Source organism: Thamnophis elegans, chromosome 11 (genome assembly GCF_009769535.1).
Source record: "Thamnophis elegans isolate rThaEle1 chromosome 11, rThaEle1.pri, whole genome shotgun sequence".
NCBI classification, from domain to species: domain Eukaryota; kingdom Metazoa; phylum Chordata; class Lepidosauria; order Squamata; family Colubridae; genus Thamnophis; species Thamnophis elegans.
The window spans coordinates 40,244,908-40,268,104 of NC_045551.1; the positions used below are offsets into that span (position 1 = coordinate 40,244,908).

At 34.1% G+C, this 23,197-nt stretch overlaps 1 protein-coding gene across 7 annotated transcripts in view; it reads right to left on the minus strand.

Moving 5' to 3' along the window:
• The window catches only part of ARHGEF7 (Rho guanine nucleotide exchange factor 7), a 93,343-nt gene that overhangs the window by 12,968 nt on the left and 57,178 nt on the right, over window positions 1-23,197 (minus strand). For 4 of the 7 annotated variants that reach the window (XM_032226451.1, XM_032226455.1, XM_032226456.1 and 1 more), the window contains 5 exons: window positions 22,802-22,880; window positions 21,646-21,785; window positions 20,421-20,645; window positions 16,487-16,580; window positions 13,916-14,005 (listed from right to left, as the gene is read on the minus strand). In XM_032226451.1, coding sequence (XP_032082342.1) covers window positions 13,916-14,005; window positions 16,487-16,580; window positions 20,421-20,645; window positions 21,646-21,785; window positions 22,802-22,880 — 628 coding nt within the window. Of the gene's footprint in view, window positions 1-6,210; window positions 6,388-11,908; window positions 13,266-13,434; window positions 13,469-13,915; window positions 14,006-16,486; window positions 16,581-20,420; window positions 20,646-21,645; window positions 21,786-22,801; window positions 22,881-23,197 lie in introns of those variants that run through there. The other 3 variants (XM_032226457.1, XM_032226452.1, XM_032226453.1) reach the window with 3 other exon arrangements.

Here is a 23,197-nt window from a genome sequence, read left to right on the forward strand (position 1 = left end):
AATAACAGAAAAACTCTAACATGAGAACAGCTAATGCCCACTTAAAGTGCCTTAAGTGTGGGAAAGAGATCAAATGAGAGCTTATGGCATCAGGAAAATAAAAGAGAGGAAGGGCATTTTTGAAATAATTAACAAGTAAGAAAAGACCCCTAAAATAATTTCTGCATCTACAATCCTCTGACAGTTGAAATGCAATCACCAAGAGTAGAACACATAGTTTTCAGTGAAAGGAAATAATCAAAATCACTCTAGCTTAAATGCACCATTATCATGCAGTTAATTACAAAATACAGAATCCTACCCAATCCAAACTAAAGACAAGAGCAACAAATGCACATCTGTAGATAAAGCAGCTGGCTTGTTTCCTTTATTTTGTCTCTGATGATTAATTAATTCAATAAGTAAACAAAATATATGATAAACCAACTGAGAGGAACACATTTTTCATGTAGGATGTAAACATTATGTATGCTGTGTCTTGAACTTCTGAATAAAAGGTGAGATGTATTTCTAAATCAAATAAACAAATAGGCTGTATGAGCTACCCCATGTAGCTACAAAGAGAATTAAGGCTATATAGTGCTAATTGAAAAGCAGGATCATTTATTACTAGTTTACATTATTACATGTACTAGTAAAGGAATTATTCTGGAAGTTCCCAAACAAATATACTAAGACCTCATACTTTTCTATTTATCCATGTTCTCATAACTTGATGACATAAGTTGACAATCCACCTATCAACTTTCAAATTCTTTTAAAAAATTCCTGATGAAATAATTAATTCCCTGTGTTTGTTGGCAGGCCAAACCTTACTTTCATTGATTACAGCCTTCCCTGTCTTCTTCCCTGAAATCTCCCACCCTCAGATGTTTCTTGAAATTAAGGGTGCACTAAGAACAGTATCAAACTACAAGCGAAGAGGTTTGTTAGAAATAGTCACTTTTAACATGAGCAAAAAAATTAAGACAAAAGTCATGGTATTTAATTCTCAGACACTCTCAATGTCAAATGTTCAATAGAAAAAATTATTGATTTAACGTGACTACAAAAACTAATTGTAGAAATTAAATTTTGAGATCTGCATCTACATCTTAACAAAAACTATTTTAAACATCTATTTGCACATTTATTTTCTATTCATTTCATTCTACATACAGTGTCTGTTTCACCTTATACTTCTACTCAACCGTCTTCAATTTTTAGCTATGAACATTTTCTTGGGAAAATGATTATCAAAATCCATGTAACTAAACAGATATATTGGAGACCATTTTAAGGCAAACAAGATTACCAATGTTCTTTATTACTAAGAATAAAACTGGGCATAGACTCAATAAAAGTCAATAAAATTCAATGCCTGATCATGTGCATGCTTACTCATAAACACTGTCATTTGATAGTTAATTACTAATTAAATATATAAATGATTGCAGCATCGTAACAATATACATTGCTAATATTGTATATTTACAATAATAGCTCCTAATACTTTGATAATTCAAAAAATAATTTCTCAGATAAAGTTACATTCTTTTCATGTTAGGAATAAACAGTAATACTTCAAAATGGTACCCAGGCCATAAATCCCTAACTGATGCTGTTTACATAAAAAACAAACAAGGCATATTCATATTTGATAATATGAAATTTTATATAAACACATGGAGAATATGAGAGGAGGTTTAAAAGCTTTATCTAGAATATGTTATAAAGATGTATTGCGATTGGATGATTTTAGGATGATTTAATAGAATGTTATCATATAATCCTATTCTAGATTTTGAATATTATATATAAAAGGATGTAAAAACAATTATAGTCAAATTATGGTTGAGATATAATAATAGTGATATACATGAATATAGGTGAATTTAAAATGTGCGATTTGATATAAAAAGCAGGTGATGACTATGGAAGAGATGCATGGAAATACTGTAACCGACACAATTTCTACAATTTGTAATGGAAGATGGTTTTTTTATGTTTGTTTTTGTTCAAAAATAAATAAAATGTTTTTTTTAAAAAACAAACAAACAAACAAGGCAAATTGTATTAGTATAGAGTGGTTGCCAACACCTCAGCGTAACTGAATGTCTGCATATCTGAATCTTGGGCAGTTACCCTGGTTCACACAAATAAAATGTTTAAGAACAATGATACAGTTAGTAATTACTTTACAAATCTAGGTAGCATGCTGATAATATTACAACTATTAAAGAGCCCTTTTGTGAACAAGCCTCAATCCAATTTCTCACAGGTGCCATGTTGGCAGTAGCATATAAACAAATCTTCCCTCTTTTCATCTGAAACTGTACTGTGAATGCAGTTCTGTTTCCCCCTTTAATAAACTACTGAAATAACTGTCAGAAAATATATATTCCCTGGATACCATATAAGTGTCTCCCACTTTTAAGAACTGACCCATGTTAAAAGTGTGCAAGTCTTCCATATGAGATGTTCAATGCACTTGTTTGGACTTACAAAAAAGACTAGCTTTTTTCTAGTGGCATGCCCATCTTTTCTTTTTCAAACTCAACAATTTCATCTGAACATAGATGAGCTGTAATTCATTGTAACTGTTAAGAAAGAAAGAAGCAAATAAAATCAGTTTATCAAGGCTTGATTTCACTAACCTGGTTAAATCAACCACAATTAGTTTTATAATTTGGACCAAACGATAAAAAAAATACAGTGGAAGTTGTTCACTTTGCAAGTTCTAGGGGAGAGGGGCAGAATTGGGAAGATTTACCTTGTTTTGCTAATGCATTTGAATGAAATCAATGAGATTCTCCTCTATAATATTAGAAATTAATTATGTAAAAAGCAGATTTTCAGTAAGCTAAAAGTCTGAAATCTAACAAAAATCTGTTTCCACATGAAATAATTCCTCAAAATACAGAAAGCAGCTATTCAGATATACTCAGGTCCTAAATTAATTATTTTATTTTTGGTTTCCATTCTGGTCACCTTCAAAAGATTATTTTAAGAAAACAATATTTTACACCAGTCTGCTTTTTCTTATTTCTTTCTTCTTCTTTTTTTGGCATAATAACTTCAATAAAAGCATAAACTAGTAAATACAAAATGTATTAAAATGTACATAACAAATACTTTAAAAAAAGAGTCAAACACTTCAGCTGTTATAAGTCACCACACACAGTTAAATACAAACTGTACAATACAATGCACATTCAGATATACATCTATATTTGCTTTCAAAAGTCTATAACTTACTTTTCCATTCACAAATAAAATGCAAAGTCTCTCTCTCTCTTTATATATACATATATTTTTATATCACTATGTACACAATATATTGTGTTTTGGCAAGATGATAGAAAACACAAAATTAATATAGATTAGAATCATCATAGTAAATACAAATTGAATGACAATACCATTTAAGCCATGTGAAAAGGACCCACAACGGTTCACACTTACTTTCTAATTCTTAACTCATTCATTATAATACTGACTGTACATTCCATAACATAAAGTACTCAGTATTATCATACAGGTTCCATAAAAATAACAACTCAAAATTTGGGCTGAATACAGTACAACAATGTTAACACTATAACGTTTTTTTTAAATGCTGTTGCATTAGAACTTCAAATCCATCAAAACAGCCAGCAGCTCTCCAACAGCAAAAACATCAATAGGGAACTTTTAACAATATAGTTACACTAAAAAAAAAAATATTGTAAAGATCCCATCCCCATAGTTCACAGTTGTGAGAATTAATCGTGGGAAATGATCAGAATTTGAACATTTTGAATAAACATTCTGAAAAAGAATACAAAGCTTTAGAGCAGCCACAGTAATTCAAATTTGTAATACATCATAAAAACAATAGATTTTACCAATTGTAAAAAAATACTTTCAAAGCCAAAACACTTTTGATTAATGACAGCATTGACCTATAGTTCAGCCTTACTCATATTGTATTTTTAATTCATTTTAATTAAAAAACAATATGAATAATAATAAACTTTTATTAAACTTTGAAAATATATCGTGTTTAATGAAGCTTACAAAGCGTTCACCCACATGGCATACACAAACGTTCCCATATCACTGTGTTTTCACAGCAGAAACTAGATTTTACACAGCTAAAGCATATAATTTCCTAACTTTTTGTATGTATGAAAAGCAGCAAGGAAGGATACATCTGAGCAGGAAAACAGCAAGGGAGGCCATTAACTCCTTCGCTCAGTCATTTTCACACTCAAATTGCTTCTTTTCAGGTGTTCGTAATGGAAAGATACTGTGTTTGAAAAGGAAAGTAGGCCCAATGGAAAGGATTAAGAATCTCATTTCCTAATAGAACCCTAATCCCAATGCTACTGGAAGATTCATAATAATTTAATGCCACATTAATTGGAGCTTTGCAGAACAGAAGCCAACGCCTCTAAGGACTGCTATTGTTGATTCATCTCTGTGGGTTACAGTAACTTAATCTGCTCTTAGCTTCCTTTGGGCTGCACAGTGTTTCAGTTCAGTTATTAAGCCATTTTGGAGGCAGTGATAATTATTTAGGTCAGCAATGTAGCACAAAATGACATTTTGTGCCTAGGTTCCCAATTCACTAACCCATCGATTGTTTCATGGCTAGCAGGTAAAATGTTACCTCAGGCTTTTATTTAAAAACATGTATTTATGAAATGTTTTGTGTATAATTAAAGTCCAATAATTTTACATTTACTTTCTCTGTGTAGCAGCTCAAATACCTGCTTCTATTAACCAATGTACTATCCAATCTCCAAGCAGTACAAATTGTGTGCATATTTATAGGTTCATGATCTGTGGTACTCTGGGGTGTACCAACAGCAACAATTGGTCTATTTAATTAAATTTGTTTAAGTAGTAACTTAAATTGCTAAACTGAAAAAGTGATTTGATAAATTCAATACTCTTGAAAAATAATGTTTTGAAGGTATTTTGTACCAATTGAGATACTATTAAGACTGCTTTCTTTTCTAAAATAAATTCTGGCAATGATTTTATACAGCAGACCTCTTATGAAATATTAAGACCTCTTGTTAATGAGCTAAACACAGAAAACATTGCAAAACTTTGCAAGAGTATTACTGATGGAAATTTGGATGGCTTTTAAAAGTGTGCTTATAGAGAAATTAATACAGTTTTATTTACATTTCAATGACAAAGCAAACTACGAAAATATACCCCTACTGTTCAATTTTAACAGAATGGGCATAAATTGCCAGTAGGAACATATGACTTTGGCACTTCCAAAATCTGGATGGTTGGAACTTTCTTTCCCCCCTCAAGGAACTTGCTTATCTTTAGACAGAAATTGGCCTATCTCCTGTAGTACAATACAGTAAGTGACCTATGAATTATTATTGTACACTTATGTCATAAAATCTATATTTAACATGCCAGCTACTGTTCAATGTAGTATTGCAGCTCAGAGAAACTTGCAAATATTCTAGTGCATTGTTTTATGTTGAGCTGGCTGCACAATTTCTTGAATGTATCCTTTCTTTACCTTAGCAAAACTCATAGCAAATCTCAACTTGCTCTCAGAACAGTGCTTTGAAGTCCTGAAGCTTTCCATGCTTAATTCACTTGCTCAGTTTTTGATTCTTCCAAAATTTAAGAAATGTAGGTAGAATGAGGCAGTATTAATTAGTAATATACTAATTAATATACTAATAGCTTGTTGTTTAAAAAAATAACTTAGACATTTATCACAAACATCAAAATATGATGTTCTCATTTCTGGCAGTTTTGGTTTCTGTGGTGGGAGGTTTTTTTAGCTGCTATGGTTCGTTTATTCTTATTTGTTTTGTTTAAAATATGTATGAACCTAAACACTGTAAGGCTTAATAATTTTCATGTGAATGGCACAAGTACTGTTTTAAGATACAAGCATACAGTATATTGCAAGAAACAGGGTGGAGGGGGAGAACTGCTGTAGCTATACTGAAATCTTAAAAAGAGTAAACCATCCATAGCTACATACCAATACTTGAATCTTAATATAAAAAGATACCATAAATGTAGAAGGTGTGGCTGAAGTCAGAAGTTTCTCCAAAAGATTGTTAAAATATCACATTAAAAGAGACAAAGAACTTCAAGAAAACATCTAAGAAAAGCAAGCTGTGATACAACAAGCATTTGTTAAGAAAAGCTCAGAAGTGCATTAGTTCTGGTGAGAGATATAGGAGCAACAGCTCTTACGAGATGTAGAGCCCATTCTGTAACTATGAGCTGTCCATATACTGTCATAGTCAGAGTCTTCAGAGAGGTCGGAAGGCTCCAAACGAGAAAGACTACTGCGACGACCCAAGGAATCTAGACTGGATTGGTCATCATCAGCCAAGACGTGATTATGCATCAGGTCAGTGCCTTGCCATGCTAAGGACATATGGGTGAAATGAAAGGGAGGATGGAGACAGGCAGAGGTGTGATGAAGAGGAGGACATACAGGATAAGCCACAACCAAAACAGATGAAAATAAAAGCAAAAGGTGATGGGAAGAAAAGGAAAAGAGAAAATATTGTTAAAAAAGCACCAAATCTTTTAAATCCCTATTTTGGTTGGGTTTTATCTACAAAATATATTTGGCACATACATTTAAAGACCAAAAAAAAGGGAACTCTCTGAATTGGACTCTCTTGCTTAGAATGTGCATTTGCTTTCATGTTGCTTTTAATATTCTAAGAAACCATGACTGTAACATGAAGGGTTTTTTAAAGTGGAGGATCCTATTACATTAGGATTTTTTTTAAAGTCTTTTGAATCGATTCTTAAAGTTGGGCTAGATGGTATTTCCAGAAGAAAAAAAAATCTGCTCAAGAATGCCTGTATGAACTTTCTCCAACTTGCAACTTGAGACATTGGGAATGTAATACATTTGGAGAATGTGCAGATTGGGGAAAAAATACTACCTAGCCATTTTTAGTACATTTCCCCCTGATAAGCCAATTCTGATCATAGCTTTCTTTATACATCTGTATCTGGTATAATTCCCTAAGGGGACTAGAAAAATATCCTTATGAAAAAGGAAATTAGTGACTAGGAGTTGTTAGCATATTGCCATCCTACACAAAATCCCTATCAGAAATTACTGTCATGAGTACTTATTTTTATAGAAATATTCCAGACCAGAAGCACAGGAGAAAAACATTAACTTGTTCAGGAACTTTTAATTTAAAGAGAATGTGCCAATGAGAGAAACAATTTTCAAACTGAAAAATGCCCAGAGAAACTGAAAACTATTTATGAAAGTAACTAATACTAATCAGTTTAATTTAGTGAAAATAAAAACATAACACACCTAGGACCAATTTGCATATACAATCAGTGTCCAAAATAGATATACCCAGGCATTATCCATATAGTTGCAGTTTTTAGTGACACTAATATGAATTCTTCAACAAAGGTTTGCAGTAGTTAAAACTGTAAGCTACATGGGGAAATCTGCTCACCAAGTAGCTTACCACATAGAATTGCCTCATTCTCCTTAGGCTCTCAATCCAGCTTTCTATAGGCTGCATATGTGAACAGAGCCATATGAGACTGCCCTAAATGTCCATTTCACCATCTGTAGAAGATGGAGTTGGGCAAGGGTGAAACAAAACTAGCCAATTCACTGTGATATTTAGAACAAGCTACTACTGAGCTTAATGCCATTGCATTTTCTTACTGCTTTTCTAATCCTTTCAAAATTATATAGAGGCCTTTTCACATGACAGTAGACTTACAGGCCTATAATTGAAATCCTGACATTATCTGTTCAGTGAAGACACATATTGTCCACATATAATGAAGGGAAAAAAAGACCATCCTGTTTCAGGAGAAAAAATATGGATATTAGCTATCCCTATTTCCTTACAAAGTCAAATACACCAAAAACAAGAAGTGCAGGGAAGATTTACATGAGAGAAAGAAAGAAAGAATAGGAAAGCTGAAAACAATTCATAGAACAAGTAATAGGGTAGCCCCTACTAACTAGTTATTTTTGAATGGATATCGTCATAGTAGTCATCCAGGACTCTAGGCTTTTGGTTCTGAGATACTCAAAATCATCTCAGAAGAAGGCAATACACAACACTACTGTTGCCAGGATCAATTACATGGATGGATACTGTTATGTCCATGTAATAATAATGAGTTGAGCTATACTTGCCCACTTCAAGATACCATGTAAGCTCTCCTGTATTGGAGATCCATAGCACAGGATTCAAATAGATAATTAACATAAAAATCTTAAATATACAATTAACTAATCAAAGCAGTTTAATCCAAAAAATGTAACATCTCTTTAAAAATAAGATACTAGTGACATGTGCAATCATATTCCATATGATCATTTTAATTGCAGAGAATGGCATATTCCCCGTACAAAAGTATTTCTCTTGTCCAATCAAAAAGTTGAAACTCAGAAAAGTTTATGTGTGGATTGTGTTCAAAGAAGCAGAATATTCTTATCTTGTGAAAAGGCCCATAGAGATACAGTTATATGCAGAGGTTTAAGCATCATTCTCCAATTCTATGACTCCTTAAAGCTGACACAACTCTCCATGGAACAAAATTAAAAATGACATCTCTCTGAAAATTTGAATGTACGTTTGCTATTTAAAATAGAACAGTGAATATGACAGATACCGGAGTTTGGATGTCTTTCCTGACATGTTTTGTAACCTGCCTTTGGCAGAAATAAAGCTTCCAAATATTTCTGGTAGCCTAATGTAATATGTACAGGGACACCTCAGCATTCGATTGCTTCAAAACTTGTTGAATTTGGTATTCAACGTGTTTTGAAACAGAAATCTTGTCCCATCACTCATCTTTCGCCCAGTAGTCAACGCACAAGGAAGAACCTGCTGACATCAGGTGCCTTCATGACTCACTTATCCTCCAGCTGAAATTGTGGGTCACGTGATACATGGCTTTTTGGTATTCCCCAGTTGGTTTTAGTATTCATTACATCTTTCAGAATAAATTACCGAGTGCCAAGGTACCACTATATAGCGTTTCATAGGTAAAAATAGATTGGATAATTTAGCAAGAAAATGCACCAAAACATACTTTAAAGGGAGGCCAGGTCAAGAATTAGGCATTGTATGAATTATTGGATGCTTCTTATTATTGTAAAGGACATAATGCTGAAATCCAGCCAGAATTTATTTCTGCCTCTTTTATACCAAGCAGACTCAAGATAGGGATGAGTTTCCTTACCAAACTTTCTCCTTTCCCAGAGTTCGGTTTTGTCTTATTTTTCCTTAACTGCTCCTGTATGTCTTCTTCAAGGCTATCTATGCATTTATCTACACCAAAGCAACCAAGAAGCAGTCACAGAAAAGGAAGATAAATATTTATATACTATACTGTGTCTTTAGTAAAAAATCTCAAACATGCAATCCATGTAAGAGACCTAAGAAAACTTTTGAGCAAGAGAAGTTATGTAAGGAACAGTGAGAATGAAGTCTTAAAGCATTAACAAAGCGTATTAGCTGACTCCACACATTTGAAAACTTACAGTAAGAGTGTAGCAAGTTTTGCATTTGCCATATTCACTTTTTTCATTCTGAGTTAGTAAACAAGTACCCATAAATAGTACAGATACATTCAATTTCACAGAAAAATGTCACTTACTTCTTACAGTAGAGATACATGCATCAATTTCTGTTCTCTCAGGGATTCAGCAAATTACACAGTTTTACCAGGTTACCTAAACTTTTGCATACAACTTTGTTGTCAAGCTAGAACAGAGTTAAACAAGAAACAGATGAAAGGAAAGGAAAGCCATCTGCTACTACTCTCCAAATCTCCTCTCTTCCATTTTATTTTCCAAATAATGTTTCTCTATATGAAAATTAAAAAATATCATCTTCTGTCCTACCTCTTATGATTTGCCCTGTCATGCTGAATTTGCATTTCCCAGCAGCACCTCCAAAATGGCAAAAGGATGATGCTACTAGCAGAATTGCCAGATCTGCACTTGGAGGATCAGGCAGAATGTGAACCCAGATGTAAAGAGACACTAAAGGATACTGAAACATGATCTAATCTCCTGGACTCATAATGAATTTATTTACAATGCCCAATTTCTTAAAATACAGGTTAACTATTATATACAAACCAGCCAACCTCCCCAAAGTACAAGGCCAACTCCACTTGCTTTTGTGAAGTTCTGTTAAATTGTATGGCAGTAGAATTTAAAAATAATAGTTTAAACAAAATCAGCAATCTTGAAAAAAGAAGCCGTGCAACAAATTGCTATTATCATTTTCCATTGCAGAGAAACACAAATGAAAGCAGTAGATTTTTGGATGTATGCAATGAAATTTCTTGCACTATGTATACTTATAAAATATACATAGAAAGGGGAAAACAGCAAAAAGCATTTTGCACTAGTTCTGTGTCTCAGTAAGGACACACTTGCATGAACTAAAAAGAATATGCTCACATAAGACTTCTCTCACCTTATACATATTGGTATATAAAATATATATTTAAATGACAAGCACCAACTTAGCACAGTTGTACCATTTGAAGCATTACCAATTCATCTTGTCCCACTCAGTTCAGTCATCTATAGAATCATAATAACTTTCAGTTAATTGTAGGGCTAGTATCAAATTAAATAATAATGTCTGATTTAGAAGAGAATTATAAAAAGGCCCGTACAAGAAGACATAAAAGAATCAGTGACAATTTTATAGCAATGAGTACCAATCATGCGTGCCTATGGTTCTGTAACAATACAAAATATTTTATTAAGGTTCTAGGAAAAAAACCTCAGTAAAGTAAAAGTAGTTCTAGAATAATTAACCCTATTGTTAAAAAGTCAAATTCAATTCACAGGATACACAAAAGAGCTTTAAGTGATGTTCTAAAAAATAAAAAAAGAATGTGACAGTTAACTGTCAAATATTAGCACAAAAATGATTGTCTACAATGCATATTATCTAAAATTGAAAACCAAAATTAGCATTAAGGAGATTTATTGGACAAAAAAAAAAACCTATCAGTGTCTATATTGATTTCTTCCTGTACAGACCGACTGACTATCCTGAAGAAAACATAGGTTTAACTGCCGACCACTTTCATCATTAATGGCAAAACTGTGCAAACTGATTCAAATCAAGAAGAGTATTCCTTAGGTACAGGTTACGCATGCGGGCAGATTATCCGATTAGGTGCAATGCTTTACTTACAAGAGAGGATCTCCACCACTGCAGCCTTGTTTAAGATTAAAATAACCTGGGTCCCCAAGACACACTGAAAGTTGAGCATGTATCTGAGTCACTGAAAATAGCAGCTTTGCTCAATATATAAAATGTTTAAAAATATAGAATGAAAAGATACTATTAATAACTATAATAAAAGCAATTTTTGTAATAATTAGATTTTTCTATCATATGTCTCATTACCATTTTTGATAGAAACAACCACAGTAAGCCAGATTTTGGGGAACCCTGACTTACCATGAATGAGCCGTGTGTTAATTAATATGGTTGGTCACTCTCACCTGGCTACTCCTACTAGCTTACAGTAGGGGCTAAAATTGTGGAAACCTTTTGGGAAAAGTGTACAGTATTTTTGAGGTTTGATGGTGAATAACACCACTTTCTTTTGTAGTAGTACCATATAATTATATATCAATGGAAAGATAATTTAAAATGTGAAACCAAGATTGAACGATTGCTTCTATTAGCTGGGTTTTATTTCTGCCTATATTTGGCTATGACTTTTCATAGAATACAGATAATTGAACAAACTTTGTTGCATTACATTGTTGATTAAATTATCTTTCCATTGATATATAATGTTATGGTACTACTCCAAAAAAGTGGTGTTATTAGCCATCAAACCTCAAAAATACACTTTTCTCTAAAGGTTTCCACAATTCTGGCTACTACTGTAAGCAGATAAATAAATCAACAATTGTTCGTTTAGTACAAAGCTTAGGATTAGGACTTCTAAAAAAAGATAAATGAATAAAAGGCTGCACTGGTGGCAGATGAATCCTTGGAAGACAATTGGAGATATATCTGTTATGTCTCCTTTCTTATACAGTATAAACACAACCACAAGAACACATTCACTACTGCAATGCAGACAGAGCCTGATCCAAATTGTTGGTTCACCATTGCTAACTGTAAAAGTAAGACAACAAGGAAGTGGGGGGAGAGGGCTCCTTGACCCTCCAAAATGTTATCAGAACTATGTAACTTGAAGGTTGCCTATCTGCAATTAAGCATGTTAATTAACCCTTGAACTTTGTTGTGCTGTTTTTTATACAGATCATAATTGTACATTAGGGGTTAACAGTTTAGAAATTCTAGTTTGCACAGAATGAAAAAAAAATCTAAGCCAAGTTTTCAAATTAGATAATAAAATAAAAGTATTTCAGAAATGTTCAGCAGGAAGACACTGACTCAGAGCTCATACATAGTAAGCCTAAATTTCCCAGAATAATGGTCTATCATTCTTAGTTTAAGAAGAACTTTAAAAAACATTTAAAAGGTAAGCCATATTGAACCATATCAAGCATTTAATATTTATTTTATAAGAGAGATTTTGCTTAAATAAATTAAAAGCAACCGAATCAGTCAAGCAAGATTTATTCACTATCTATACTATTTGAAAATTTGTATGTGTCTAGCTAAGCAGCAACCCTGGCCAATTTTGAAAAACTAAGCAAGGCCATATCCAGTTAGTAGTTGAATGAAAAACCAGGAAAGATCCTAAAAGTAAAAAAGCAAAATCCTGTAAGAAGGCAAAGGAAACCACTTTTACATTAAGAAAATTATATGCATAAGTCTTAAGATTTTATTTTCATTCAAAGAAGAATACCTTTACTTAAATATTGCTATAGTAAACACATATTTAGGGTTGAATTTGGAAACTTCTGTGATGACATTATCATCCATGTTTACTACTATTAAATTAAGAATACATAATTATTATACATAAGCATTAAATTAGACCAGAAATGTTCAGAGTGATGATTCTCACTTTACAGCAAAAAAAAAAGACATATATTCTCAGCAGAAACATTATCCATGTAATATCAGGAGCTCTATTCATTTTCTGTGGGAGTGGCCTCTTTTTCAGTCCAGAGAAACTGCTCAATGTATTCCATGGTGCAGTAGAGAGGTGAAAGAAAGTCCTAGAAAAGCCTTCCCCAACCTGTTGTCCTCCAAATTTACTGGATTCAGTTCCCATTTCCAAAGCAGTGTCAGTAATCATACTGCACATTCATTCAACAAATCTGGAGAACACTAGATTAGAAGAAAATGCTTGTGAAACACTGTCACTGCATAAGAACATGGTCTGAAATCTGGCTCATAGGACAAAAGGAAAGGCATGATATTGACAGTGGCATTCATTCAGCTGTCTCACAACAAAAATGGTGGTGTTTGTGAGCCGATCAAGAAAATGCGTACCTACCTTTTTGACTGTCAAGTAAAGAATGCCTCCAATTCTAAACCAAAAAGAAACTATGCCTTAGGTATTAAAATGTTTGCAAGAACATTTTTTTAATTAGAAAAGTAAACAACAAAGCCTAATAACCTTTCAGTAAAGTACAACTGAATGGTTTAATGAGATGGTGAATGCACTAAAAATGAACATCTAAAACTAAATCATTAGCATGTATTATTCAAGAAATTCAGTAAGACAGCAGTGTTGCCAACACATACATTTCTTACTGCTAAATCTGGGAATCGCAAAGCACTTCTAAAAGATCAAAGGATCAGTGCAAATGCATATTTGCTCAAGTTCCTAATGAATTTATTTATGTACTATTTTCATCAGTTACACCTCACTTTTCAGACCGTACAAACCACTGACAACAATAAAAACAACATTTAGTAAGCAATTGCTAGATGGCTAAGATATTTTTTCTATTCATATTTTTAAAAAAACTTACTTGAGTTTAATGTTTGACGTGTTTTGGCACTTGTGCAATAAGCTTCAATGACTTTTAGAATCTGAGCATCTTCTTCTAATGCTGCTGTACCTATGAAATACCCAAAAGATATTAATTTAACAATACAATTATGCTGGATACTGACACTCAAAAGAAACACTGTGATTGACGATTTATAGTGATGCAGTCATTAATTGAAACATCCTGTGATCCCAAATTGCAATTTTACTGCTGGCTTCTTTATTGACTCTGCTTGTCAGAAGTTGGCTGTAAAATGTGCAAATGGGTGATAATGTGACTGCAGGATGCTGCAACAATCACAAAGGCTCATGGGTAGCAAAAGGCCCAAATCATATGACTCCAGGGATACTGCAACAGTTGTAAGTGCAAGGATCAGTTGTAAAGTTACTTTTTCAGTGCCATCACAACTTTGAATGCTTTCTAAACAGGGCAGCTGATTACAAGGAGTACCTGTAATCATAGGTGTTTCTGAAGTCTTATCACAGTAATGATGATGATAGGATTTTGGATTTAAATTTAAATTAAGGAAATTTAGAAATCTATTACTTCTCTTTTTTTCAAATTGGGAAACTAAATTTAACTTGGGGGGGGAGTTGATATTAAATTAAAATGCTATGTTATTCCTATTAGTTTATTAAATAATAACTATAAGACTCTCCGTAGTATAAATTACACATGGCATAAAAGATTTTTAAAAATCCAGAGTAAAAGATAAGCAGAAATCAAATTACAGTTGGCACACAATCTAAAAACAGAACACTTTATACAAAGAAAATTAAGATAACATCACCTTAACTACGTGTAGGACACTCCGGAAGAGCAGTTTTAACCAGCTTCTGAAAAGCTGTAGGAACTGGGACAAGTCAAATTCCATAGTGTGGGCCCAATGATGAAGAAACATTCTTTAACTTCTTCCTAATTTCATGGAAGCTAGGAATTACAAACACAAATCCCATCTTGGGATTTGCATCTTATGTTGATGCTAGCTGAAAAAGCCTATTCTGAAGTATCTTAATACTAAGTCACATAGTGCTTTCCCATTTGCTTTCCCATTTGTAAATAGCAGTGTAAATTGTTCCTGGAATCCTACTGGTGATAAGTCCAGGGACCAAGAAGTGGTATTCAGTTGGTTCGGACCGATTCACCCAAACCGGTAGCGGCGAACTGCGGGTCGGCCTGCCCACCCACCCCGGCTCCAAAATGTCCTTTGTAGCCTCATTTTCAATGCCACATGCATATATGCAGGCCCCACGCACGGGCAAAGTCATGCACGGAAGGCGTATGTGACGCAAGCATGCTTGCGAACTGGTGGTAAACTTAAGTGAATCCCACTGTTGCAGGGCCCATAAATGTCTAATGTACTCCTCAAAAGCTGAGGGAGAAGAACTGATTCTATAGTTGTGCAACCCTCTTTAGTTTTAATTGGTGTTTTCAAATACTGAACCTTTCCCCCAAGGTGCTTTTTCAAAAAGGCAACTGGACTTTCTTGGGGGAGTGTTTCACTTCTCACCAAGAAGCTTTTTTCAATTTTAAATGATTGGTAGGGAATAGAAGGATTTATATTCTTTGCAGCCATCTGCTCATTAGTACTCTTGAGAGTAGTTGAAGCCACTTGGGGCTTTATCTGTATCCTCAGAGTCACCTGAATCAGAGTGCAAATGGGCATGGAACCTTCTTGGGACTGCTCTGATTCAGGTGACTCTGAGGAATACAGATAAAAAGCACCTCTGAGACAACCATGACCTGGATGATTGAGATTCTCCATAGACCACTGATCATTGTCCCTCCACTTCCCCTAAGAACTTTTAGATTAAAACAGTCCTGTTTAGAAGAATTAACTCCTTTCTGGCTATAAAAGTATAGCTATTTTATTCAACTAATGCTGAATTAAGTAATTTTAAATTTTGCCCATCAAATTTTACTTTTTACTAGTCGATACTAATTTATTGGAGTTTAACATCTAAGGATCTTTTGAATGTTATCCCTAGATTTATAAAAGGGAATGAATCTTTTTCATTTGTTAGCAACAATTTCATGGAAGGGCATACTACATTGAGGGAGAAAGAAGACAATAAATGGAATATTAGGTATTGTAATATTAGACATTGCAATAAATAAAATCAAACTATTCATTTTAGATATTCTGAATGAAATCAAATATGTATATTCCTATAATAGCAAATAAAGGTTTTTTTGACATAACAAGATCTATCTAATCTAATCTAATACATTTGAATTATTTCTTTTATTAAGTCCTGTAATATGACTGCATATCCCAATTCCTATCTGTATATCCCATTTCCTATCTGTATATCCCATTTCCTATGACATAACAAGATCTATCTTGTTGGGATATGCAGTCATATTACAGGACATAACAAGATCTATCTTGTTATGTCATATGAAATGGAATATACAGATAGGAAATGGGATATACATCCATATTACAGGACTTAATAAAACAAATAATTCATGTGTTAGATTACCATGATGCATAGTGTACAAAAAATAACTGCAATTTTCTCTCTCACCCCTCCAAAGTATACTTACTTTTTCTCAGAGCAAATTCTTCTTCTGATGGTTTCCGTTCTGGTTTTCGCTTAGGCAACAGTTTTTTCATGGTTTTCGGACTTTTGCTGAGATCCTGTTTGGATTTTTTTTTTTAAAAAAAAAAGTATACACTGTACATAACTGACATTTATATGTAAACATTCAAAATATTAAGATATGTCAATGAAACAGTCATTTGTTATTAAAAATTTACACACACACACACACAAACCTTTAATGATCTTAAAGTGGAGATCAACATAGTTTTTTAGGTTTTTTTTAGTTTAGTTTATACTTTATTTGTATGCCGCCCTTTTCCCTGGGGGGACTCAGGGCGGCTCACAATTGGAGGGAGGGGAAAGACAGACAAGTTACAAACATAGAACCATACATCGTTAAAAACACAACAGTCATACCATTCGAGTGGGGTTACAAGTCTCTAGCATAGAGACATAGAATGAGATATATGACAAAGTGATACAATATCACTTATCCTTTTCTCGGCCTGCCTTGAAGAAGAATTTCACAGACTAGACTGGACAAAAAGTGGAATAAAAATCAATGGCGCCTATTTAAATTTATTAAATATAACATGGCTCTTTTATTTTTAAGCCAAATAATTCTGCTTTGTGCAGCTCTTTGTAAGTTTTCTGGGTCTTGTGATAAGAGAACAACATCATCTGCAAATCTTAAATGATTTAAAGAGGCCTTCATCCTGCAATGGATAGATTATGGATAGGATGGTGATTGTATGTGTTTATTCAGTGGTTAGCAAAAGAAATCCCACATATATATAAAGAAACACTTAAATAGAGGCTAAAAATAGCTGTTTATCAAAGAGGAAATATATTTACAGTCCAAGACCAACCATATAAAGAATATCAAGTACTACAAATTTTTTTAAAAATTACAGGAGCCAGAAGCAGTAAAACACTACTAAGAGTCATTGTATGAGTTTGGCAATTATATAAATTTGTTTAAAAAATAAGATATATAACAAAGTTAAGGAGAAACCTAAAACAGTTTGGGGAGGAGGATACCAAATGACCTCTGTAGGCTACAGCTACACCTGAAAGAAATTTTGCAGCTTTCCTGGAGGTACATGGAAATTGATTACATAAAGGCGAACAATACCCAAAGGTGATCCTAAGAATGAAGACTTTTTCTGACAACTGGTATTATGAAATCTGTCTATCTTTGTCTTTACAATGGACATTTAACAATATATGTAATATGGATTCCACTTCTGCTTCAGAACATACGAAACTTTTTATAAGGAAGGCCAATGCAGATGAGGCTAAAAAAGCATAGGTACACATTCACATTTCCCTAAACAATCCCAATTTGCCATGAAGTACTGTATTTTTTGGAGTATAAGATGCACCCTTTTCCTTCAAAAAAGAGGCTGAAAATCTGGGTGCATCTTATACACTGAATACACCATTTTTGTCCTCCTGAAACCCCGCCCCCTTCACCAAAATGGCCGTGCATAGCTTTTAGGCGGCTTTCAGATAACTCCTGGGGGCTGGGGAGGGCAGAAATGAGCAAAAAATGGGTCATTTTTTGCTCAATTTTGCCCCCCTAGCTCCCAGGAGCAGTCTATAAGCCTCCTAAAGGCTATCCATGCCCCCTTTTTGACAAAAAAATGATCCCATTTTCGCAAAAAAGTGTGCAAAAACTTTTTTTTTCAATTTGCCTCTTCAAAACCTTGGTGCATCTTATACTCCGGTGTGTCTTATACTCTGGAAAATACGGTGAGTTGAAACTGACATAAGTAAGTGGTATCCAACCTTATTTCATAGTCCATATAGCTAACATTTTCTTTGTGATGTATGACTTAATATATTCTTGTAAAGAATAAAAAAATAAAGGACTGTAGCCAATTTCACTAGACTTAGCCACAAGAGGAAAACTAACCCCAGATAATACAGAATGACAATTTTGATGGGAGAGAAACAAGGAAAACAAATCTTGGCTAACTTTCAAAATCAAGGTACAACAATATTAAGTCACGCCATCCATTACTGTCTGCTTGGAAGTGATCTTCACGGTAAAAGATGCAGACTTCACTTGAATTTTCTTAAATACATATTCATAAGTCACAATAATTCTGCGAGAATATCTTATGGCTAAATAAAAACAAAACCAGAGCTTTTTGTTAAATCACAGCTACTCTATGTTTGCAGGAGAAAAAATAATACTTTTTTTAAAAGAACATCATCCCTTCTGGAGTCACGGAGGAGGCTCTATAATGTTAGGGGGTTTCTCTCTTGCCTCCTGCACTGAGTACCTGTGCAGGACACAATGAAATCAGAAGATTATCGAGGCATTCTGGAGTGAAACATAATGCCTAGTGTTAGAATGCTTTGTCTCGAATCACAAGTCATGGGTTCTGCAACAGGATAGTGATCCAAAAGATACATCTAACTGAACCCAAGAGTAGATGAAGAGCAGCAAACAATGGACTTTTCCGAAGTGCCTGCTTTGACTCCTGACCTGTAATAAAACGTCTATGGAAGAACTGAAACACAGAGTTGGGAGAAAGAATCCATCAAATCTAACACAACTGGAACAGTTTGATCAAACAAAAGTGTGACAAATTGCCAATTAAAAGTGAAGTCTTACTCATAACTACAGAAAATACTTGATTGCAGTTACTGACTCAAAATTGCCACGAATTACTGTGTTACATTAGTGGACAGGAACCATTAGTTTTGGCCACATCTGTATATTTGCCCATTGTCACCTACTGAGAAGTATGTCAATTAGAACCAGAGAGTTAATTTTCATAGTAGTCATATAATATGTCAAAATATTCATACGCCATAATATTATATGAATATTCATAATATGAATAATATTATATTATTTATAATAATATGTCAGTCCTAGAGGAGATCAACCCTGACTGCTCTTTAGAAGGCCAGATCCTGAAGATGAAACTCAAATACTTTGGCCACCTAATGAGAAGGAAGGACTCACTGAAGGAAGCCTAATGCTGGGAAAGATTGAGGGCAAAAGAAGACGACGACAGAGAATGAGGTGGCTGGATGGAGTCGCTGAAGCAGTAGGCATGAGCTTAAATGGACTCCAGAGGATGGTAGAAGATAGGAAGGCCTGGATGAATGTTGTCCATGGGGTCGCAATGGGTAGGACATGACTTTGCAACTAACAACAACAACATGTTGAAAAAGTATCTAGTGATAGTCCAGGAAGAGGGGGGATGTTTCACTGTTAATGAGCATGGAAACTTCTATCTCTATTTAGTTTGAATGTCTTGGTCCCAAACCCACTGTTTAAAATCAGCTAAAACTTTATTAAGTATGAAGAGAGCTATTGCCAGAATAAGAAAGACATACTATGCAAGACCATGATTAGTTTACCATTTCAGGGAGGAGACAAGCCAGTCTGGTATGGTGAGATGGATCAAGAAAGAAAGTTGAAGAGTTTGCTTCAACCACAATCCAAGATGTCTTAGATGAGTTCCAAAGAAAATGCAGCCCAATTCTAACCTTATGAAACCATTAAGAGACCCATTTGATTGCTTTTAAGAATTTTGGTTGGATGAAGCTTGAGGTATCTTTGTGGATGCAACACTGAATATGATATAACATCAAACTCAGAACTTTAGTTTTAAATAATGTTAACTGCTGCTAGGACATAATTGTAACCATATAGGCTTCATTACTGCTTATACATTTCTTACTTTAAAAACATAAAACATCTATGATTCTCTGCAAGTCACACTATTCTTAGAAGCATTGCATTCAGGATGAAAATTCTCCTATCAAAATCATACCCATCTCTTCATAATTATTAATTATGTGACTTGGTGTTGGATGAAGGCTAGTTCAAAAGTTTTGTAAAGTTCCAAAGAATGTACATGGATAGAATTAAAAACAAGCAAGTTCTTTCATGGGATATTCATTCTCACCTCTTTATAACAGAGTGCTGCTGAAGGCCTTAATGGAGGTGCAGGTCGTAAACAGCTCAAACTCCATGGCTTAGAAGTTTTAGGTGGCTCCAGTGGTCCCCAGTTTATAGTGGTGTGAGGTGTCCCATGATGTGAAGGGTGTGGAAGGGTATGATAGACCGGAGTCATCGGCATTTGCTTGCTATCTGCATGCTTGCTAGATGGTGTTACAGGATGAGATGGAAGCTGTCCATTTGAACAACAAAGTCAGAAAGGACCAAAAAAATGAATACAATGAATATCATTGGATTATGGATTTTGGCACTATTCCCATGAACAATTACTCTACCTTATTTACGCTAAACTAGTAAGTAAAAGGTAAAGGACTCCCTGAGGATTTTACTCTGCTAGTTGTTGCTGACTATAGGAGGTGGTGCTCATCTTCATTTCAAGGCCCTTAAGCCAGTGCTGTCCAAAGACATTTCTGTGGTCATGTGGCCAACATGACATCATGGAGCACTGTTATCTACCCACTGAAATGATACCTATTTATCTATCCCCATTTGCATGCTTTTGAACTATTAGGTTGGCAGGAACTTGGGCGAGGACAGGAGCTCACCCCATCATGTGGCACATAGGTCTGCCAGCTTTCCAGTCTTAACTACTAAGCCACCATCTGCCAGGCTAAATTAGTTATTACTGGTGCTATTAAACATGCAGCAGGAACATGCAATGCTTTATATACTGGAATTTGTTTCCTTCAACTCTGCTGTATACAAATATTAACAATGAGTTAACTTGATAATATAAATACATTTGTCAGTATTTAACCAATGTATATATTACTGGAACTTTATAGATCAAGCAAATGATATAGCTACTTTCCATGAGAGTATTACTAGGTCCACAAAAGGGTAACGTCAATAAGGAAAATAACTGCGTATTTTTTTCTCAGCCTGGATGACTTTTGTCTGAAGATGACAGCAAAGCAGCAAGAGGTTTGGCTACAATTTTCACAATCCTTTCTTATATAAATAAATCACAATCAGAAATCATTTCACCATTTTTTTTTATTCAATTTAAAATGCTACTGCTAAAAAGTAATTTTAGCATTGCAATTTAATTATCAGCTTGTGTCAAGCTACAGTTCTAGTTATAATATAAATATGTTTTTTTCAGTAGCTCCTTGACAACAGGTTGGGCCTCTTTAATTTATATGTAGTGGACTAAAGACAGAGGTCCTTACCGTATGAGAAGGAACAGAATGAGGTTTAATTGCAGGAGTCCCAACAGTTGTTACTTTGGTTTGTTTCTGCAGATGATCTACCCACTCATGCAAATCTTGTTGATTATTACAAGATACCAATATCCGCTCTATCATATTGCCTGGAACCAAATAGAAAATGCTGAACAAAAAAAGTAAAAGAAATAACTACCTTTTAAAAAGTATATACTGCTGAATTGTCGTATAAGGTATAGCAAATACCCATATATCTTAATTTTATCTATACCTAATGTGCCTTCTCCACATTAGAGTACAAGAATTTGTGACAACCATGATATCAAATTTATGTTCCTACTTCGGAGAACTCTGTATGTGTGTAATATCTGGTTTTAAGATTTGTGAGAATGTTGTAAGTGCAAATTCATGCATGGAACATCTTTGCTGGAGGTTGCCTTATTGACAACTACTTGACCTTTAAGATGATGGCCATTTCCTATATTCATCAGTAAATCAGTAAAAATAGTAGTTGCTCAATTTGGTAATCTGCAGAAAACTCACTGGTTGCCAATGTATTTCCAAATTCAGGCCAAAGTTTTTTCTTCTAAAGTCCTCAAACGGTACTTACTCCTATAATGCAAGTTCAGCTAAGAAAGTTAGGCCATTAATGATTTGAGAAAAGATCATTTCCTACAATGCCCTAATTTCTTCAATGTTTTTATAACGTATTTTTCTCTAAACCTACAAATTAAGTGGCGTTTATTCCAGCTGTGAATAATATGCCTTTATTAGTTTTAGATTAATTTACATTCTAGGATACTTTTTAGTTGCAACGAACCCTGTCTTAAGTTCATATTTAAAGAAAAAATAAACATGCATTTAAACTAAATAAATTTTAAGTGGGACGATGCAAAAGTAGAGGGTGAGCTTGGACTATAATGCTGCTGACTTAGCAGACTTCCAACAGATTTAGACCAGCCTTTCTTCTGCCTGAAAAAACTGTGGGGTTACAATACCCATGTACACCAGACTGTTAGACCAGTGGACATGCTTGCTGGAGATTATGGAGTTGAAGAAAACCAAAATGGAGAACAGTAGTTTAGAAAATGAACAAGTTCCAATTCTGGTAACATTGTTTGCTGCATATTCACAAAAAAGCCAAAATGAACAAAAACATTACCTGATATTTCAAACGAGTTTCTGTGATTTTCACTATCTTCTAGTTTTGTGATGGTCATCCCTGTTAATGGAAGCTTTCCCTAAAAGCAAATGCACGATTATTATTTCAATTAATCCATCAAATATTACTGAATAATAAAATACGGAGGAAACTTGATCATAATTGAAATGAAGGCATATACATTCTGATACCGAAGAAAGTTCTAGATGCCTATACATGCTGCTTAATTATTAATTTATTTACCTAAAAAGCCTTTGCTTGCAAAAAATGCCATAGCAAGATTTTAGTTAAATGATACAAATGGTTCTACAGTTTGAAATAATAGTTTATGTCCACATATAATTATATCTGAGTTATGTCCATTGAGGTAAATCTTAAGTCACAAGAACAAACTTC